Below are 22,764 nucleotides of genomic sequence, written 5' to 3' on the forward strand. Positions count from 1 at the left end.
TGGAGTTACAGATAAATAGCCTGGAGACAAAGATTGAAAAGATGCAAGAAATGTTTAATAAAGACCTAGAAGAAATAAAAAAGACTCGATTAGAAATGAATAATGCAATGAATGAGATCAAAAACACTCTGGAGGATTGCCGGGAGAAATATTAATAACCTCAGATATGCAGATGACACCACCCTTATGGCAGAAAGTGAAGAAGAACTAAAGAGCCTCTTGATGAAAGTGAAAGAGGAGAGTGAAAAAGTTGGCTTAAAGCTCAACATTCAGAAAACGAAGATCATGGCATCTGGTCCCATCACTTCATGGCAAATAGATGGGGAAACAGTGGAAACAGTGGCTGATTTTATTTTGGGGGGCTCCAAAATCACTGCAGATGGTGATTGCAGCCATGAAATTAAAAGATGCTTGCTCCTTGGAAGAAAAGTTATGACCAACCTAGACAGCATATTTAAAAGCAGAGACATTACTTTGTCAACAAAGGTCCGTCTAGTCAAAGCTATGGTTTTTCCAGTAGTCATGTATGGACGTGAGTTGAACTATAAAGAAAGCTGAGCACCAAAGAATTGATGCTTTTGAACTGTGGTGTTGGAGAAGACTCTTGAGAGTTCCTTGGACTGAAAAGAAGGGTCTGGGAAGAAGGCAGGGTTCAGTACTTTTGGACTGCAACCCATAAGAAGAAATGTGCGTGCTCAGTCAGGTCTGACTCTTGTGACCCCATGGACTGTAGCCTGCCAGGCTCCTCTGTCCGTGAGATTTTTCAGTCAGGGATACTGGAGTGGGTTGCCATTTCCTTCCTCAGGGGATCTTCCTGACCCAGGGATTGAACCCGAGTGTCCTTCACCTCCTGCAATGCAAGCAGATTCTTTACCACTGAATCTTCAGAATTAATATATACCCATACATATAAAACTGAAATAAGTTTTATAGAACAGTATCTATCCTTATAATTATGTACTCAGAGTTTCATCCCCTTTATCTAGCATCCCTTAATGTTAACATTTTACAAAATTACAGCATATTAAACTCTGATATTCTATGCTATTTCTGTTTTTTAAAAGTAGAAAGAGCATTCAATGACCAAAAATGGAACAATTTGAGCAGCAAAATAAATAATGATGGTATTTGATTATACTTCAAGGAATGAAATAAATATCCAGGAGTAAATGCTGATATAAATAAATGGAAGAGTAAATAGGGAGAAAAGAAAACTCTTCCATACAGAAGAATTCCAATTAATACACATGGAAGGAATGAGAGCAATAAAAAATCACCTTTATAAATTTCACATAATTATTATCATGAAAAATGAATTGAAAGTCGCTCAGTTGTGTCCGACTCTTTGTGACCCCTATAGTCCATGGAATTCTCCAGGCCAGAATACTGGAGTAGGTAGCTGTTTCCTTCTCCAGGGGATCTTCCCAACCCAGGGATTGAACCCAGGTATCCCGCATTGCAAGTGGTTTCTTTGCCAGCTGAGACACCAGGGAAGAACAAGAATATTGGAGTGGCTAGCCTATCCCTTCTCCAGCAGATCTTCCCAACCCAGAAATCAAACCAGGGTCTCCTGCATTATTGTCTTACCAATGAATAATAAAATAAATGGACAGGGGTACTTCCCTGGTGGTCCAGTGGCTAAGACTCACTGCTCTCAATGCAGAGGGCATGGGATCAGTCTCTGGTCGGAGAACTAAGATTACACATGCCATGAGGCTGCAAAGTAAAAATTTTAAAATAAAGTAAAAATAAGCAAAAGTTTGAGAAACTAGATATTTACATAGCCTCAAAGTCTGTCACTCAAAATAGTTTTTAATTACTACGGTTGTTTAAGTTCTCTGATACTCCTCCCTTCAGGAGGTAGAGCTTAATTCTCTTACCCCTTGAATGTAAGCTGGGCTTAATAATTCATATCTAACAAATAAAGGTCATGGCATCTGGTCCCATCACCTCATGGGAAATAGATGGGGAGACAGTGGAAACAGTGTCAGACTTTATTTTTTGGGGCTCCAAAATCACTGCAGATGGTGACTGCAGCCATGAAATTAAAAGATGCTTACTCCTTGGAAGGAAAGTTATGACCAACCTAGAGAGCATATTAAAAAGCAGAAACAGACGGTCCAGCACCTGAGTCCTGGCCTCGCTCCTTCCTCGTGAACAAACATCATGAGCTTCAGCGCCCAATCCACCTTCTCCAACTACCGGTCCCTGGGCTCCGTGCAGTCGTCGGGCCACCGGGTCCGACCGGTCAGCAGCGCGGCCAGCGTCTATGCAGGCGCCGGGGGCTCGGGCTCCCGGATCTCCGTGTCCCGCTCCACCAGCGTCCGGGGCGGCTGGGGGTCCGGGAACCTGGGCGCCGGGATGGCCGGGGGTCTGGTGGGTGTAGGGGGCATCCAGGGCGAGAAGGAGACCATGCAAGACCTGAATGACCGCCTGGCCTCCTACCTGGAGAAGGTGAGGAGCCTGGAGGCTGATATCCGGAGACTGGAGAGCAAAATCCGGGAACACCTGGAGAAGAAGGGACCCCAGGTCAGAGACTGGGGGCATTACCTGAAGATCATCGAGGACCTGAGGGTTCAGATTTTTGCAAATTCTGTGGACAACGCCCGCATCGTTCTGCAGATTGACAATGCCCGTCTTGCTGATGACTTCAGAGTCAAGTATGAGACGGAGCTGGCCATGCGCCAGTCTGTGGAGAGTGACATACACGGGCTCCGCAAGGTCATCGATGACACCAATGTCACCCGGCTGCAGCTGGAGACTGAGATCGAGGCTCTCAAGGAGGAGCTGCTCTTCATGAAGAAGAACCATGAGGAGGAAGTAAAGGGTCTACAAAACCAGATTGCCAACTCTGGGCTGACTGTGGAGTTAGATGCCCCCAAACCTCAGGACCTCAGCAAGATCATGGCAGACATCCGGGCCCAGTATGACGAGCTGGCTCAGAAGAACCGAGAGGAGCTGGACAAGTACTGGTCCCAGCAGATTGAGGAGAGCACCACAGTGGTCACCTCGCAGACTGCCGAGATAGGAGCTGCTGAGATGACCCTCACAGAGCTGAGGCGCACCGTCCAGTCCCTGGAGATCGACCTGGACTCCATGAGAAACCTGAAGGCCAGCTTGGAGAACAGCCTGAGGGAAGTGGAGACCCGCTACGCCATGCAGATGGAGCAGCTCAACGGAGTCCTCCTGCACCTGGAGTCAGAGCTGGCCCAGACCCGGGCAGAGGGGCAACGCCAGACCCAGGAGTACGAGGCCCTGCTGAATGTCAAGGTCAAGCTGGAGGCTGAGATCAATACCTACCGCCGCCTGCTGGAAGATGGGGAGGATTTCAGCCTTGGCGATGCTCTGGACAGCAGCAACTCCAAGCAAACCATCCATAAGACCACCACCCTCCGGCTCGTGGATGGCAAAGTGGTGTCTGAGACCTCAGACACCAAAGTTCTGAGGCACTGAGGCAGCAGAAGCAGGATCCCCTGGGGAGCAGGGAGTCAATAAAAGTTGAGACGTTATTGCATAAAAAAAAAAAAAAAAAAAAAAAAAAAAAAAATAAAAAGCAGAAACATTACTTTGCCAACAAAGGTCTGTCTAGTCAAGGCTGTGGTTTTTCCAGTGGTCATGTATGGATGTGAGAGTTGGAGTGAGAAGAAAGCTGAGCGCTGAAGAATTGATGCTTTTGAACTGTGGTGTTGGAGAAGACTCTTGAAAGTCCCTTGGACTGCATGGAGATCCAACCAGTCCATCCTGAAGGAGATAAGTCCTGGGTGTTCACTGGAAGGACTGATGCTAAAGCTGAAACTCCAATACTTTGGCCACCTCATGCGAAGAGTTGACTCATTGGAAAAGACCCTGCTGCTGGGAGGGATTGGGGGCAGGAGGAGAAGGGTATGACAGAGGATGAGATGGCTGGATGGCATCACCGACTCAATGGACATGAGTTTGAGTAAACTCTGGGAGTTTGTGATGGACAGGGAGGCCTGGTGTGCTGTGGTTCATGGAGTCGCAAAGAGTTGGACACGACTGAGCGACTGAACTGAACTGAAATGAACAAATAAAGAATAGAATGAGAAAAAAGAACAATTTTATACTGTAGAGACATGACAGACACCACCTTAACTAAGTGGCCAAGGTTTCCATCACAGTAAGAAGTCATGTTGAAAAAATAGAAATACCCTCAAGAAAAATAAAAAAATTAAAAAAAAGAAATAAAAATAGAAAAATAAAAATAAAACTTCAATTACAAAAAATTTTTTTAAAAGTCATGTTGAATTCATGTGCACCTCTGTGGCATTCTTTCCCAAAATCCATCATCTGAATGTAATCATAAGAAAATAGCAGACAAATCCAAACTGAGTGTCAGTATACAAAGTACCTGACCAGTACTATACAAATATGTCAAACTTAAAAACAACAAGGAAACACTGAGAAATTAATACAGATCAGAACAGACTAATCACAACCGTATGTAGGATGGGATCCTGGTCTGGATTCTGGGATAGTAAAGGGAAATGAATGGAAAAGGGGGGACATGGGAATAAAATCTGTAGCTTAATTAGGAAGGTTTTGTTCATTTCTTACCAGGATTACATAAAATGTTATCATTCAAAGAAGCTGCTGCTGCTGCTAAGTCACTTCAGTGGTGTCTGACACTGCAACCCTATAGATGGCAGCCCACCAGGCTCCCCCGTCTCTGGGATTCTCCAGGCAAGAACACTGGAGTGGGCTCCCATTTCCTTCTCCAATGCATGTATGCATGCTAAGTCGCTTCAGTTGTGTCCAACTCTGTGCGACCCCATGGACAGCAGCCCACCAGGCTCCTCTGTCCACGGAGTTCTCTAGGCAAGAATACTGGAGTGGGTTGCCATTTCCTTCTCTGTCAAAGAAGCTAGACAAAATGTATACAGAAACACTCTCTTTTCCATCTTCGAATCTCTTCAAATCTAAAACTATTTCAAAGTATATTTTTTAAAAAGGCTGGTCACAACCCACTAAATTGATTTCCTGACCCATGAATGCATCTAGATCTGCAGGTTGAAAAAACTGAATTAATACAAATACTTAGAACATTCTCTGGCACATTGTAAGCTGAACTAATGTTAGTACTAAGTTCTAAGTTAGTACTAAGATCCAAAAATATTGTTTATTTTCTGCCAGGTTAATTTTTTCTTTTGTTCAAGACAGATTTGCCTTTAGTGGCTGAAAATGCATGGACCTCAATGTAGAATGGCATGTATCCTCTGTGCCAACCACAATCCAGGCTGAAGTAGAAGAGACAGACAGTAATTTGGTGTAATAAAATAGTTCAGGGAATTCCCTGGCGGTCCAGTGGTTAAGACTCCATGCTCTCACTGCCAAGGGCCTGTGTTCAATTCCTGGTCAGGGAACTAGGATCCCATATGCTATGCTGTATCGTGCAGCCAAAAATAAAACAGTTCATCATAACTCTACTTCCATACTCTCAAAGTTGTTATGCCTAAAATATTTGAGCAAACTGAGAAATCCCAGTTTCAGTATATATACTCTTCTTAGGATTAAGGTAGCAGGGAAATATTTCAGAAAAAGACCCAGGGAAACAAAAAAATTTAACTTAGTCTAAGTTAGACTTCACAAACATCCACAGCTGTGAAAGGAGCATGTTTGCTGTCCACTAATGAAACAAATTCTGCCTTTGCAGACAGTAGTTAAAAGTAAACAGTGAGAGGGCTTCCCCAGTGACCCAGTGGTTAAGCATCTGCCTGCCGATACAGGAGATTCAGGTTTGAGCCCTGGTCTGGGAAGATTTCACGTGTTTGTGGGGAGCAACTAAGCCCTTGCTCCACAACTACTGAAGCCCAAGTGCCCTAGAGCTCATGAACCACAAGAGAAGCCAAAAGCCACAAAGAAAAGCCCACACACCACAACCAGAGAAAGCCTATACAAAGTAATGAAGACCCAGAGCAGCCAACAAGAAAAAAATAATAATAATCTAAACAGTAGTGATACTATCTATTACCAGTCTGAGGGAAAGACAGAGTCACACTGCACTCTCTGTGTGGAAATGGTTTAAAGATAAAAGGGTAAGCTTTTAATGTATGTCAGGCATAGTGCTATATGTGTCCATCTTATTTTTATCCCAATTAAAATATTCAAGGTAGGTATTTAGATTTCACAGAACAGAGAGGAGAGGACTTGTGCTCTTTCCACTAAATCAGGCTGTGCTCGATTTGGTTTAGTCAAAAAACCAGCCTGGTTTAGTGAACAAAACTTGTCATTTTTAAAAAATAGAAAAGTTTAAAGGAAACAAATAAATATTTAAGCCATGGAGAGGCAGAAAGAAAGTAATTAAGAGAAAAACTACTCTTAAATAGAAAACTTTTTAATGTAACATTAAAAAAAATTAAAAGATAAACAATAGATGGTGGGAAACAAAATTTTGAATGTATAATACTTACCATAAAAAGCTCATGTAAAGAACCCTGAAATTTCTGTACATAAGTTGTCAACAATTTCTAAAAGAGGGAATAGAGCCAATCAAAAAACATAGGGAAATGTTTGCCTTGCTTACAAGTTTTTAAGTCGAAAGTCATAGCAATAACATGTATTTTGCCTACCAAATTAATAATAGTGAAAATAATGATGTTACCCAATGCTAATCAGTGTTTTGTAAAAGAGGCACTCTCTTATGTGGCTAATAGAAATATATGCTGGCATAAAGCATTACAAAAGTCATAATGTATTAAAATTCCTTCATCCAAAGCAATTCTGGTGCCCTGCCTTAAGGAAATAATTTTAAAATATGGAAAAATTATTATGCCAAAAAAACATTTCTCACAGCTTTATTTATAATAGCAAAAAATTGGAAACATCTTATTAATACATGTCTGACTGGAGAGAAATGGGTAAGTAAATTATGGCATTCTTATGAGATCCCACACAACGAAGCCTTTATAAATAACATTTACAAAGAACGTGCCAGAACATGGGGAAATGCTGGCTGTATAGAGCTAGGTATAAAAAGCCAAAACCTGCTAAGAGAATGTAACTACTACGTAAGAACACTACAGATAGGAAAGGCTATAAAAGTACATCAAACGAATGTAAATATGGGCTGTGTTTGTTTATTTTGGGGGGGGTGGGGCATGGCTTTCCAGGTGGCACTAGTATTAAAGAATCTGCCTGCTAATGCAAGAGACCTAAGAGACATGCGTTTGATCCCTGGGTCAAGAAGATACCCTGGAAGAGGGCATGGCAACCCACTCTAGTATTCTGGCCTGGAGAATCCCCCAGACAGAGCAGCCTGGCAGGCTATGGCCCACAGGGTCACAGAGCGTCACCAGGACTGAAGCGACGGCACAGACAAGTGTTTAGACAATGAGATTATAGATAACATTTTCTCATTTTTCACCTCTATATTTTCAAATTGCCTTTATTACTCAGGTCTTTTATGATTTAAAAAAATTTTTTAAACAGGGGACAGTTCAGTGGTTAAACCCTGGCAGTCCAGTGGTTAAGACTGTGCATCCACGGCGGGGAGCATAGGTTTGATCTCTGGTCCGGGATCTAAGATCCTGCATGCTGCACAGCCAAAAAGAAAGGTAACTGTATATTTATCCTTCATAGAGTAAGTACATTTTAAATGTATAGAGGAATTATATTTTTAAAACACACCACTCCTCTGTTCAAAAATCAACACAGTGCTTTAAAAACAGCATAAAATAACTCTGACCACTTCTCAAAACCCTCCATAATCTAGTTCATACTCCCTCAGTTCAGTTCAATTCAGTTCAGTCACTCAGTCGTGTCCAACTCTGTGACCCCATGGACTGCAGCACGCCAGGCTTCCCTGTCCATCACCAACTCCCAGAGCTTGCTCAAACTCACGTCCGTCAAGTTGGTGATGCCATCCAACCATCTCATCTTCTGTTGTCCCCTTCTCTTCCTGCCTTCAGTCTTGCCCAGCATCAGGGTCTTTTCCAGTGAGTCAGTCCTTCACATCCGGTGGCAAATTATTGGAGTTTCAGCTTCAGCATCAGTCCTTCCAATGAATATTCAGGACTGATTTCCTTTAGGATGGACTGGTTGGATCTCCTTGCAATCCAAGGGATTCTAAAGAGTCTTCTCCAACACCACAGTTCAAAAGCATCAATTTTTGGTGCTCAGCTTTCTTTACAGTCCAACTCTCACATCTGTACATGACTACTGGAAAAACCATAGCTTTGACTAGACAGACCTTTGTTGACAAAGTAACGTCTCTGTTTTTTAATATGCTGTCTAGGCTTGTCATAGCTTTTCTTCCAAGGAGCAAGTGTGTTTTAATTTCATGGCTGCAGTCACCATCTGCAGTGATTTTGGAGCCCAAGAAAATTAAGTGTCTCACTATTTTCATTGCTTCCCCATCTATTTGCCATGAAGTGATGGGACCAGATGCCATGATCTTAGTTTTCTGAATGTTGAATTTTAAGCCAACTTTTTCACTCTCCTCTTGCACTTTCATCAATAGGCTCTTTAGTTCTTCACTTTCTGCCATAAGGGTTGTGTCATCTGTATATCTGAGGTTATTGATATTTCTCTCAGCAATCATACTCCCTACTCCACTTTATTTTTCACTTCTATCCATTGGAGCACCTCCATTCCTTCATCCCAAGACCTTCATGACTACATACCTTCACTGTCCCTCCCCAATACCTACCTTTCCACAACACAAGTCTCATCTCCTCTCCAGGCCCACCTCTCCAGGAAATCCCAGCCCTCCTTGATCCAGTCTCACAGTATTATTAACTCTTCATGTGTGTGGGTCTCGCTATTTTAACAGACTATAAATTAGCAGAAAATCACATCTGGTACTTGTTCTAAATTCCCTCTTGGCCTATATTCCTCATGAGACTCAGAGTGACTCAATGAATGCTTGTGGTTTAAGGAAAAATGAAGGCAAACTAATATTTATTGAGCCCATGTGAAGTGCCAGACCCAGAGAAAGATGTTTAATAGAAATTATTTTCCCACAGCAACTCTGAAGTATCATCAGCATCATCACCTCTCAGAAAGGGTTAATTCAAAACATACTGCTAACAAGTTGCAGAGTCAAGATTAACACTCAGATCTCCCTAATTCCAAACATAGTATTTAATTTTCTCCAAAATCATTAGTGTTTTTACTTGCCTCTTCCCATGGGACTAAAAGCTTCTCGAGACGAGAGAGCATGTCCTTTCATGTCTGTGTTTCTAGCTCATAGCAAGCATACTCAGTATTTTTTAAATAAGAGTGATACTTTCAGTCTTACAAAATTCAATTTTTTACTTTCTATGTTTTGCTTACAAGGGAAATGCAGAAAACAATACATACCCACCTGCATGTCCAAATTATAACTTAGCAAATTCTAGCATGGGTACTAAGTCACTTCAAACCACATGAACTGTAGCCCACCAGGCTTCTCTGTCTATGGGATTCTCCAGACAAGAATACTGGAGTGGCTTGCTATGCCCCCCTCCTCCAGGAGATCTTCCTGACTCAGGGATTGAACTCCCAGCTTTTACCGTCTCCTGCATTAGCAGGCAAGTTCTTTACCACCAGTGCCTCCTGGGAAGCCCAGCAAATTCTAGAGATGGAAGGAAAACAAGGCAAGCTTCACATTGGGTTTGCTGTATGCCCAATACGTGTCAAGCTTTGTTCTGGGAGCTGTAAACAATTGAAAAACAACAAACAAAAAAACCCAACCCTGACACAGTGCTTCACTGTGTGTGTGTCTGTGTGTGCATGCTCAATCGCTTCAGTCATGTCTGAAAGGAACATGCCTTTGCGTTCCCATGGAGTAGATGATAAATAAATATCTACTGAGGGGACTTCCCCGGTGATCCAGTGGCTAAGACTCTGAGCTCCCAAGGCAGGTTTGCTCCCAGGTTTGATCCCTGGTTGAGGAACTAGATCCCACGTGCTCTGACTAAGACCTGGCGAAGCCAAATAAAAATAATAATTTGTTTTCTTAATGTCTACTGAGAAAAGAAAGAGAGACAGGCTAGGGGGAAGATGGGTGGCCAAATATCCCAGGCAGAGGAGATTGCATGGACAGCAAGTAGAGGGTGTAATAAATGCAAGATAGGCTCAAAGACCAGTTTGGCTAAAGGAGACTTCTTTGGGGATCAGTGCAGTGGCAGATAAAATTGTAGAGCTCGGTAGTGTCTGATTGTGTAGTATCTTGACGCTAAGCTAAGGAATTTTATTTCCTCCTGTTACTCATTCTGGCTAAAATGCTCTCTCCAGAGGAAGTGGAATGTCACTTGGGTTTCTAGAAGCAGAAAAGCCTCCTTAGAGACACTGAGGAATTCAGATTGAACGGTGGAATGACAGGTGGAAGGATGAATATTCTACATGAGGAGGCCACCCCCTTAGATCCTCTGCTGATACGGTGCCAGTTCTGCCATCTTGAGAGTGGGCCAGCTGCGGTCACTAAGGAAAGAATACTTCCACTCAACACTCACTTGCTTGTCAGTTTTCAGTTCCTGAGTAAACCTGAGTAAAACTTTCCTATCATGCTTCCAAGAACAAGCACACAGTAGTTGCCAGGAGAAATCTGCTCCGATGAAAGACGAGGAAAATTCCCAGCCTGGCTGTGGAGGGGACTTGACAACCTGTTGAGCCCAGATCTTCTCTGACATTCCCCCAGCCAAACACAAATCTCCCAACAGTTTGGACCCTCTTCCGGGCCAAAGATAGTTCAGTGTGGCCTTTGGCAGCAACAGAATAGCTACACCTGTTGGCTTCTTAAAGTAAGATCAAATACCTTTGGGGTGAAGGATAAAACCACAGCGCTTCTCAACACATCTGAAAGTGGGCTCCCCTCTAGGGGAAATTCTGAAGCATCTCATGGATCTGAGAAATGACCTGTAAGCTCATCTCCTTCAGCTTCCCGGCAAGCAAGGAAACATTATCTTTAAAGAGGAAGATCTGAGGCCTAGAGAGATTAGCTGTTATGGTTTCCTCTCCCTAGACTATCCCTTTGATAAACAATTGTTGTTGCCTACTAAGTGAACTCCTGAGACTAAATTGGGCCATGGGAGATGATGAATCAGATTCTGTTCTCAAGGCTTTCACAGTCTAGCAGGGAAACAGATATGTCAATTCTTTTTTTCTCCAGTTTTGTTGAGATATAATTGACATACAACACTATGTAAATTTAAGATATACAATGTGATGATTTGATACACATGGATGCTGCCAAATGTTTACCACAACAAGGTTAGCTAACAAATCCTTCACTTCACATTAATACCATTTTGTGTTTGTTTGTTTGTTTTTTAGTTTGCTTTTTGCTTTTGTTTTATTTTGTTGGCCACTCTACAGCATGCAGGATCTTAGTTCCCCACCCAGGGAGGGAACCCAGGCACCCAGCAGTGGGAGCACAGAGTCCTAACCATTGGATCACCAGGAAAGTCCCTTTTTTGTATTGTTATGGTGAGAATGTGAAAGCTCCAGTTTCATAGCAACTTTAAGTATACAAGACAGTATTGTTAACTGTAGTCACCATACTGTACACTAGATCCTCAGAATTTACTCTTCTTCTAAAATTTATTTATTTTTTAAAATTTAATTTATTCATTTTAAATTTTTGGCTGCACTGATCTTGTTGTAGCACACGGGCTTTCTCTAGTTGCAGTGAGTGGAGGCTAGTCTCTAGTTGCAGTGCTAGGGCTTCTTATTGCAGTGGCTTCTCTTGTTGAGGAGCATGGGCTCTAGGTGCTTAGGCTTCAGTAATTGTGATTCAGGATCTTAGTTGCACTGAGGCATGTGGGATCTTCCCGGATCAGAGATCGAACTGGTGTCCTCCACATTGGCAGGCAAATTCTTAATCAATGGACCGCCAGGGAAGTCCCAGAACTTCTTCTTCTTATCACTGAAAGTTTGTATCCTTGACCAACATCTCCCCAATCCAGTGTATGAAAATAGTAGAGAATTAATTATGCCAGAGAGGATGGGGCAGCAGCTAAGACCTCAGAGACTAGAAACTATACACCAAATCTACCTGCCAGTGCAGAGGACACAGTTCGATCCCTGGTCTGGGAAGATTCCATGTGCCTTGAGCAAGCCGATGTGCCGTAACTACTGAGCCCGCGCTCTAGAACCTGAGAGCCACAACTACTGAAGCCTGCACGCCTAGGGCCCAAGAGCCAAAACTGACAGAAACACAGTGCTGCAACTACTAAGGCCCGAGTGCCTAGAGCCCGTGTTCTTCTTCCTGCATTGCCAGAAGAAGCTTGTGCACCACAAGTAGAAAGTAGCCCCCTCTCTTCTCAACTAGAGAAAGCCTGAGGGCAGCAATGAAGACCCAGCAGAGCCAAAAATAAATAAACAAATACACCAGTGTATACATGTCAAAATAAAAATAAATACAGCAGTATAAAAAAAACACAGCAACAAAAAATAAATGATGGCGGCCTTGTGGAGGATGACTGAGTGACAGTGTTATGGATGTTCTCACTCTCCCCTCATTCTCAATCTGGAGTTTTCAGGCCTCCCTGACCAATTTACTCCTTTAGCTAACCTGCTCCCAGATTTCTTTAGAAATGGCATGAGGGTCTGACAGCAGCTCAGATAGTACCCACCTCTTACTTCCCTGTCAAATTAGTTTAATCAAGTTCTTTAGGTGGCAAGAAACTGAATAACACTGAAATTACTTTCATTCATTTATGCAAGAAGCATTTATTGACTATGTATTATGTGCCAGGCCTTATTTTTGTGGATCTTATAGTCTAGTAAGAAACCAGGGTGTGCTAGAGCTGGCTCCCATGGGCTCACGAGAGCCACTTGCTAAATTTTCAGAAATTTGAGAAGTCCTCAAAAACTGAATTACATAATCTTTAAAAAGTTATATAAAAATAGGGAGGGGGGATCGGGATGGGGAACACATGTAAATCCATGGCTGATTCATGTCAATGTATGGCAAAAACCACTACAATATTATAAAGTAATTAGTCTCCAACTAATAAAAATAAATGGAAAAAGGAAGAAAAAAAAGTTATATAAAAATAACGATAATAAATACTCCAATTCATTGCCTTCTAGTGATGTTACTATTACTAAGTGGCTTCAGTCACGTACAACCCTTTGTGATGCCATGGACTAGCCTGCCAGGCTCCTCTGTCCATGGGATTCTCCAGGAAAGAATACTGGAGTTGGTTGCCATTCCTTTCTCCAATGTTACTATTATCTACGCTATTATATTTGTATGGAGGAGAAACCATATAATGGTCTGCTACAGTGCATTTCTTCCTAACTCATGGTCAGTGACATCATTGTTGGCAGCTTGAAATAGGCTATGGTGGGAGTATTTACCCACAGAAATCAGCAAATGCTACAAATCAGAGCTAGTTTTGTTCATTGTCTAGACTTAAGAAAGTGATGGAGAAAATATGAACAAAGCAAATTATAAGTGTCTCATGTCTGTAGCTGTTGCATTATGGATACCACAAAAATTAAAGAAATATTTTTCCAGTACTCAAAAGGTATTATTCAGCTAGTAAGTTGCTCACTTCACTGATGAAGTTCCTACCCTTTTCTCCTGTTTATTGTGTGGTAAGAAGTATACACATGTTGAGGATTCCCTGGAAGTCCAGTGGTTATGACTCTACACGTCTATTGCAGGGAGCACAGGTTGATCCCTGCTTGAGGAACTGAGATCCAGCAAGCTGGGTTGGTGTACCACCCCCCAACCAAGGAAAAAAGCAGACACATGTAACCCAGTAATTCTGCTTCTGAATATATGATAGAAAAAAACAAAATCACTAATTCAAAAAGATATATGCACAGTAATGTTCATCGCAGCACTATTTACAGTTGCCAAATATAGAGCAACCTAAATATTCATCAACAGACGAATGGGTAAAGAAGATGCAGTATGTGTATACAATGGAATACTACACAGCCATAAAAAAAAGAATGAAATTGTGCCATTTGCAACAAGGATGGACTTGGAGGGTATCATATTAAGTTAAATAAGTCAGATGGAGAAAGACAAACCCTGTATGAAAACAGTAATATATTGAATCTAAAAAAAAAATACAACAAACTGGTGAATATAACATAAAGAAAGCAGATTCACAGATACAGAGAACAAACTAGTGGTTACCAGTGGAGAAAGGGAAGAGGGCAAGGACAACATAAGGGTAAAGGATGAAGAAGTACAAACTATTATGTATAAAATAAGCTATAGGGAATTCTCTGGCCATGCAGTGGTTAAGACTTGGTGTTTTCACTGCTGTGGGCCCAGGTTCAATCCCTTTTCAGGGAACTAAGATCCCACGAGTCATACAGTGTGGAAAAAAAAGCTGGAAGGATATATTGTACAACACAGGAAATATAGCCAATATTTTATAATAATTATAAATGGAGTATAACCTTTAAAAAATGTGAATCACTGTATTACTCAACTGTAGCTCACATAATATTATACATCAACTATGCATGTGCATGCATGCTAAGTTGCTTCAGCCGTGTCTGCCTCCTTGCAACCCTATGGGCTATAGCCCACCAGGCTCCTCATCAACTATACTCCAATGAAATTTTTTTAAAAATGTGAAGCCAAATATATGATATGGTTGTCCCTCAGTATTGTTGATGACAAAGTTAATCAATAGTCAGTCTAAGGAAAATGGACTTTCCTGGTGGTCCAGCAGTTAAGAATCTAGCTTGCAAGGCAGGGGACACAGGTTCAATCCCTGGTTGAGAAACTAAGGTCCCACATGGTGCTGGGCGACTATGCCCATGCGCTGCAACTAGAGAAGCCGGCACACTGCAACAAGTAGCCCACACACCACAAAGAGAGAGTTTGCATGATGCAGCTAAGTCCTGATGCAGCCAAATAAATAAGTGATTTTTTAAAAGTCAATCCACAGGCACCACAGAGTGCTCACCTTGGTGCTCTGTGATGACCTAGAGGGGTGGGATGAGGTGGGAGTGGAAGGGAGACTCAAGAGGGAGGGGATATGTGTGTACTTAAAGCTGATTCACGTTGTTACAGCAAACCTACACAATAATTGTGAAGTAAGTGAAAGGCAGTCAGTTATGGCCTACACTTTGCAACCCCATGGACTATACAGTCCATGGAATTCTCCAGGCCAGAATACTGGAGTGGGTAGCCAGTCCCTTCTCCAGGGGATCTTCCCAAATCAGGGATCAAACCCAGGTCTCCCGAATTGCAGGTGGATTCTTTACTAGCTGAGCCACCAGAGAAGCCCATTGTAAAGACGTTGTAAACACAACATTGTAAATCAATTATCCTCCAGTTGAAAAAAAAGTCAATCTAAGAAAGAAATGGAAAATTTTACTAGAGCCAACCTGAGGATTATAGCCTGGGAGACAGTCTTTTAGAAAGTTGTGAGGACTATTCTCCCCTTGGAAGTCAAAGCACAATTATAGAAGTTCTTGAGACAAATGACGTATCATAGACTTTACACAATCCAGATCTACAGGTACAAAGTAGTAGGTCTCAGGTCGTGTTGGCCCCTTGCAAGATTAAGAAGCAAGGTTATCTCCTAAGAAATCTCTAAAGAATTGCTGCTTTTGAACTGTGGTGTTGGAGAAGACTCTTGAGAGTCCCTTGGACTGCAAGGAGATCCAACCAGTCCATCCTAAAGGAAATCAGTCCTGAATATTCATTGGAAGGACTGATGCTGAAGCTGAAACTCCAATACTTTGGCCACCTGATGCGAAGGGCTGACTCACTGGAAAAGACCCTGATGATGGGAAAGATTGAAGGTGGGAGGAGAAGGGGACGACAGAGGATGAGATGATTGGATGGTATTACCGACTGAATGGACATGAGTTTGAGTAAACTCTGGGAGTTGGTGATGGACAGGGAGGCCTGACAGAGAAGGCAATGGCACCCCACTCCAGTACTCTTGCCTGGAAAATCCCATGGACGGAGGAGCCTGGTGGGCTGCAGTCCATGGGGTCGCTAAGAGTCGGACACGACTGAGTGACTTCACTTTCACTTTTCACCTTCATGCATTGGAGAAGGAGATGGCAACCCACTCCAGTGTTCTTGCCTGGAGAATCCCAGGGACGGGGGAGCCTGGTGGGCTGCCGTCTATGGGGTCGCATAGAGTTGGACACGACTGAAGTGACTTAGCAGCAGCAGGGAGGCCTGGTGTTCTGCAGTCCATGGGGTTGCAAAGAGTCAGATACCACTGAGCAACTGAACTGAACTATCTCCTAAGGAGTAGTGACTCTTGAAAGAAAGTGAAAGTGAAAGTTGCTCAGTGGTGTCCGACTCTTTGCAACCCTATGGACTATGCAGTCCATGGAATTCTCCAGGCCAGAACACTGGAGTGTGTGGCCTTTCCCTTCTCCAGGTAATCTTCCCAACCCAGGGATCGAACATAGGTCTCCCGCACTGCAGGTGGATTCTTCATCAGCTGAGCCAGGAGAGAAACCTGATGAGATTAAAAAGGAATGTTATCTGTGCCTGGCATGGTGGAGGACTGTGGCCACCCAATCCTTTAATCGAGTGTATGATTCCCCCCAGCCCCAGGGCCTCCCCAGACCCCTCCCTGTTGCTTCTTCAGCTTTGTTTCCACCATAATCTCTGTATTATGCTTCAATGCAACTGCAGACATATGTGCCTAGCAATATTTCTAGTTGACCAAATATTCTAATCTTTTTCATTTATTTTTATTATTTTTTAATCTTTTTCATTTATACTCAAAAGAAATAGTTTTAAGTAATTTTTTTATAGCAAGATGATAAAAATGGTGTGAGAGTAACCTAAAAAATAATTTAAAAAAGGACTGTTATCTCCCAAGGAGGTCTGGTTCCTGTAGATGCATGAAGTGAAGTGAAGTGAAGTCTCTTCAGTCATGTCCAACTCTTTGCAACCCCATGTACTGTAGCCCGCCAGGCTCCTCCGTCCATGGGATTTTCCAGACAAGAATACTGGCGTGGGTTGCCATTTTCTTCTCCAGGGTGTCTTCCTGACCCAGAGATCGAACGTTGTTCTCCCTCATTGCAGGAAGACTCTACCATCTGAGCCACCAGGGAATTCCTATGTAGCTATGCATAGTACACAGGAAAGGGGAGAGAGGAGGCCCAAACAGGCAAAGAAAAATTTTGTTTAAATTTTCTTGTCTTGCCATTAAATATCAATTTCATTTCAGCAGTATCCAGAGGGGCTTGGCTCCAGGATCCCACCCCACCCCACCCACCCAGAGTATTCATCCACAGATACTCAAGTACATTATATAAAATGGCATGGTATTTGCATTTATCATTCTCCCTTATGTTTTCTGTTCGGCCGCACTGACAGCTTGTCAGATCTTATTTCCCAGACCAGGGATTGAATGCACACTCTCTGCAATGAAAACTCAGAGTCCTAACTACTGGACCACCAGAGAATTCCTGCTCCTGTATACTTTAACTTACCTCCTTTATACTTTAATTTATACCTCCTTGCTATAGATTACTTATAATACCTAATACAATTTAAAGCTATGTAAACAGTTGCTGGTGCCCAGAAAATTCCAGTTTTCATTTTTGGAAGTTGGTGGAATTTTTTTTTTTTCCCCTGGGTGTTTTCCATCCTCCCTTGGTTGAATCTGCAGATGGGAATGCACAGATACAGAGGGCTAGAAGACCATCTGTATTTGAGCCCTGGTTCCTGGAAGAAAGCTAATAAAATCTTTGTATTTATCTCAGTGGTAGGATTGTCTGTCTTTTGTTATTCACAATAAGCCCTTTCTCTCCTACCTTAGGGCTTCTCTGTATCTCAGATGGTAAAGAATCTGCCTACAATGCAGGAGACCTGGGTTCGATCCCCAGATTGGGAAAATCCCCTGGAGAAGAGAATGGCAACCCACTCCAGGATTCTTGCCTGGAGAATTCCATGGACAGAGAAGCCTGGCAGGCTACAGTCCACGGGATCACCAAGAGTCGGAAACGACTGGGCAACGACGACAACTACGACTACTACTCTCTCCCACCTTAGTCATGCTAGGGTTGACCTGGGGAGGTTTCCTACACAGGCTGGTGATCAGGAAGTCCCAGTGATCAGAGAGTTTCAGTCCTGCCCACTGACCTCAGGGCAGATTTATGAGCTTCTGGTCTGGAAGGTGGCATACCATAGTTCTACTCCTGCACTCAGGATCCTTCCAGACCTTGCGCTGTGTACCTCTTCATCTGGCTGCTCATCTGTATTCTTTATAATATACTTTACAATAAACTGAGAAACATAAATAAATATTTCCCTGACTCTTGTGACTTGTTTTAACAAATGAAGAAGATGAGATGGTTGGATGGCATCACCGACTCAACAGACACAAGTTTGAGCTAACTGCTGGAGATAGTGGACAGGGAAGCCTAGCATGCTTCAGTCCATGGGGTCGCAGAGTCAAATATAACTGAGCAACTGAACAACAAATCCAGACAACCTTGACAAGATGATTATTTTGAGATATTAGTCTGCCTTCTTCTCTGTCAGCCAGCTTTCTGAATAAAGTCATATTCCTTGCCCCAATACCTCATCTCTCTTGGTTAACTGGCCTGTTGTGCAGTGAGCAGACAGTGCTTGGACTCAATAACACATGGGGTTGAAAGTGAGTTGGACACGACTTAGGGACTAAACAACAACAACAAAAATTTCCGCACATAAGCTAATATCGACTAAAAAAGGATGCACAAGGTGAGAGTTGCTAGTTAGGTTTTATCTGACGCAAAATGGGGACTGCAGTCTGGGAGACAGTCCTAGCTAACGCCTCTCAGATAGCTCTGAGAAACTGTTCCAAAAAGGTAGTGGGGAAAGGTCACTACATATGATTTTGATGAAGCAGGAGTTTAATGCAGCCAAGCACTTATTTTACAAAAGGTTTTCTGCTGGTCATGAGGAACTGATTCCTCCATGAAGGGATTTAGTGTGCTTTTCTAGATATGAGGAGGTGCAAGGATTCAGATCATGAGAATCAGTTCCTGAAAATATCTATCTGAAGACCTGTTCCACCAGTTTCCCTGGAGCACAGAGTGCCTCATTCTTCACCCTGAACTCCTTTCAGGGCATGTCAAAGGTCAACAGCTGCAGTAGCACAGGGTTCCATCTCCGTGGAAGCAGACGGCAAATGCCCTTGTAGTTGCTATTCAGTCACTGGCAAATGCCCTTGGCAAGAGCCAATTTGTAGTTGACATCAAATAAGCACAGTGATAATATACAGCCTTGACATACTCCTTTCCTGATTTTGAACCAGTCAGTTGTTCCATGTCCAGTTCTAACTCTGCTTCTTGACCCACAAACAGATTTCTCAGGAGACAGGTAAGGTGGTCTGGAACTCCCATCTCTTTAAGAATTTTCCACAGTTGTTGTGATGCACACGGTCAAAGGACTTAGCATAGTCAACGAAAAAGAAGTGGATGTTTTTCTGAAACTCCTTTGCTTTCGTCATGATCCAACATGTTGGCAATTTGATCTCTGGTTCCTCTGTCTTTTTGAAGCCCAGCTTGTACATCTGGAAGTTCCCGGTTAACATGCTGCTGAAGCCTAGTTTAAAGGATTTTGAGCATGACCTTGCTAGCATGTGAAATGAGCGCAACTGTACAGTAGTTAGTTTGAACATTCTTTGGCAGTGCCCTTCTTTGGGACTGGAATGAAAACTGACCTTTTCCAGTCTTGTAGAAATTGCTTAGTTTTGCATATTTGTTGATATATTGAGTGCAGCACTTTAACAGCAAACAAAATAGTATCTTTGAGTTATTCTGTGGGAACTAGGATCCCCACCCAGGTAGAGGATGGTAACTTCAGGCTGAGCCCCAGATTCTTGGAGCACCGCCCACTTACCTAAACACCAACTAATCAGAAGAAAGTCACACATCCTGCAGCACTCACTCCAAATTTTGCCTAAACAAAACAAAACAAAACAAACAACCTTTCTCCAAATACTATGGGAGAGTCTAGAGTTTTAGAGCCTGAGCCATCTGCTCCCTTTTCTTGGTCCTGCAGTACGCCTTTTTCTTCTCAAAAGGCCGATGTTTCGGTTTGTTTGCCCTCACTGTGCGTCAGGCACATGAACTGTTCTCTAACACATTCACATTTTACAGAGAGCTAGTTGTTAAACATTTTGCCAGCACACTCATCGGGGGAAAAAAGACAAATAAGCAGACGTAATATAATGTAAGGTCTTAAGGACTAGGAAGAAATAATAAACAGAGTCTGGAGTCGGAATGTCAGGGAATGTGCTATTTTGAATGGGCAGTCAGGGAAGTTCTCTATAATTAGATAACAGCTGAGCAGAGACCTGAATGAACTGAGGAAATGAGCCATGTGAAAAGCATCTCAAGTAGAGAAACCAGCAAGGATCAAGGCTGTGAGAAGGGAATATGCTTGTATAATCAGGGAACAGTAAAGAGGCTGGTTTGACTGGAGCCCAGTAAACTAGTGGGGAACAGTAGGTTGAGATCCAAAAAGGCCAGTGGTAGAGACTGAGGTTGAGTCTATCCTGAGAGATGGTAAGTATTGGAGAGTTTTACAGAGTTGTGTCATGATCTGAATTTACATGACTAAGGATGGCTCAGGTAGCTGTGTGAACAGACTGTACAGAGAACGGAGGAGCTTGGGAAGATGAGGAAGCAGAGACCAGTCAGAATGCAAGAGATGATGTGGCCTGGACTACGGAGGCAGCAGTGGAGTTGATGAGGAGCGAGTCAATGTTGGATACATTTTGAAAATCTGCCTGACAAGAAACACTATGGATGTGGGGTGTGAGAGAAGGAGATGAGCAAAGGACGACTCTAAGGTTTTTGGCCTGAGCAGCTGAAAGGCTGAAATCCTATGTACTTAAAAGAAATCAGAAAGTGGTTGGGGGAGGGCAGGTTGGAAGCTGTGGTGGATATTTTTGTGTGTGTGTGGTGGATATTTTATTGGTTAGAGGCTTGAGTGAATTTTCTGGAATGATGAGAATGATCTATGTCTCATTTTGAGTTGTGGTTGCCTGGGGATATACACTGTAAAAACTCAACTGTTAATATCTCTGCATTTTATTTTATAGAAATTATACCTAAATACACACACACACACACACACACACACACACACTCCAGAAATGATCTTTATTTATATGGGGAAGACTTAAGAACAAAGGAATTTACTTTAAAGGTTACACATGAGAGAGAATGGGATGCATCTGGAAACTTGTTTAAATCCAAGGCTGTTTTGGGGGTGATCCTTCCATCTTTCTCATGGTGGGGGGAGACTCTACATCTCCCTGTGCCTCTGGATCTTCATCACTTTCTTGGAGCTACTCTCTACTTGTGGTATGGGGCTTCTCGTTGCAGCAGGTTCTCTTGTGGAACACAGGCTCTGTGTTGTGTGAGCTTCAGTAGTTGCAGCATGCGGCCTGAGTAGTTGTGGCTTGCAGGCCCTAGAGCATGGGCTCAGTAGTTGTGGCACATGGGCTTAGTTGCCCCACAGCGTATGGAATCTTCCCTGACTGGGGATCAAACCCATGTCCTCTGCATTAGCCAGTGAATTCCTAACCACTGGACCACTAGGGAAGTCCCTTCATCACTTTCTTAAGCCATAACAATCAAGAAAACAAGCTGATTGTAACATCTGCTGATTTCTGCGACAGGAATATTCCCCACATCATTCAAGCCTCAGAGTTTGTCAGGCTACAGCAAGCTACATCATCACCCTGGGGGTGGTAGTGTGAAGTATCAGAGAACATAGACTTCAGTGCAAGCAAGTCCTTTTCCTCTCTGGGCCTATTTTCTCATCTGTAAAATGAGAAGGTGATGATACTAATACTGCCTTCATAGGGTTGTGATGAGAATTAAAAGAGTTAATATGTGGCATTTTGTACCTTTTAATGGGTATTATCTCTGCTGGCTTCCCAGGTGGCTCAGATGGTAAAGAATCTGCCTGAAATGCAGGAGACAGGGGTTTGATCCCTGGGTTGGGAAGATCCCCTGGAGGAGGAAATGGTAACCCATTCCAGTATTCTTGCCTGAAGAATACCCAGGGACAGAGGAGCCTGACGGGCTCCAGTCCGTGGGGTCGCAAAGAACTGGACATGACTGAGTGACTAACTCAGTCTGCTGTTAATCTACTGTGTGTCCTTGCGCAAGACCCTTCCCCTCCCAGGATCTTAGTTCCTGTATTTGTAAAACATAGAGGTTTTAGTATAAATCATCTTTGAAGTCTTTCCAGCTCTAGAAATCTTAGGGCCCTCTATGACTCCAGTTAAAGAGAAATTTCAGCCTCCCTCTCTGGTTTTCAAGTACTTCTCCTGAAATCACAGGTACAAGCCATCCAAGGGGTACAAGAGACAGCCAAGTAGATTCCACAGTGGACTCAGTCCAAAGTGTAAAGTTAAAATTGTCAGTCTGGGTCTCAGTCTGGGAAAACTTCTCCAGAGCCGAAAGTTTCCAGCGCTGGGACGCTCCCCTATGACTGGCAGCTCCAGGTGCTGGTGAGTTTCCACCGCTTCATTTGGATGCCTGCCAGGAGCCTTCCTTTAGGAACTTTCGTTCTCCCCAGCTAAGTACGTGCTGAGGGGAATATCTTTTTTTTCCTTTCCTTTCCTTTGTTTTATTGGAGAGAAAGAGAAATAAAAAGAAGAAAACAAATACAGAGAGAGACTAGATTAATAGAAACAGATTGAGAAAAAAAAAACAACAACATCAAGAGAAAGAGATTTTTCCTACATTTTCTAACAAGAGAAAACAAATATAAACAGGGCTGAAGATGAACTAAGAGCAGACTCTGACCACGTGCTAGAGAATTTCTTGGAAAGGACCATATTTAAAATAAACACACATGCA

The 22,764-nt window shown here is 42.9% G+C and overlaps 1 protein-coding gene across 1 annotated transcript; it reads left to right on the plus strand.

Moving 5' to 3' along the window:
* Nucleotides 1-2,119: 2,119 nt before the first annotated feature.
* Nucleotides 2,120-3,514, plus strand: LOC122432080 (keratin, type I cytoskeletal 18-like). Its single transcript, XM_043453821.1, has one exon. It carries the CDS (start codon nt 2,167-2,169, stop codon nt 3,451-3,453), a length of 1,287 nt encoding a protein of 428 aa, XP_043309756.1. The 5' UTR covers nt 2,120-2,166; the 3' UTR covers nt 3,454-3,514.
* The last annotated feature ends 19,250 nt before the right edge of the window (nt 3,515-22,764 follow it).

Source organism: Cervus canadensis, chromosome 30 (assembly GCF_019320065.1).
Source record: "Cervus canadensis isolate Bull #8, Minnesota chromosome 30, ASM1932006v1, whole genome shotgun sequence".
Taxonomy (NCBI): domain Eukaryota; kingdom Metazoa; phylum Chordata; class Mammalia; order Artiodactyla; family Cervidae; genus Cervus; species Cervus canadensis.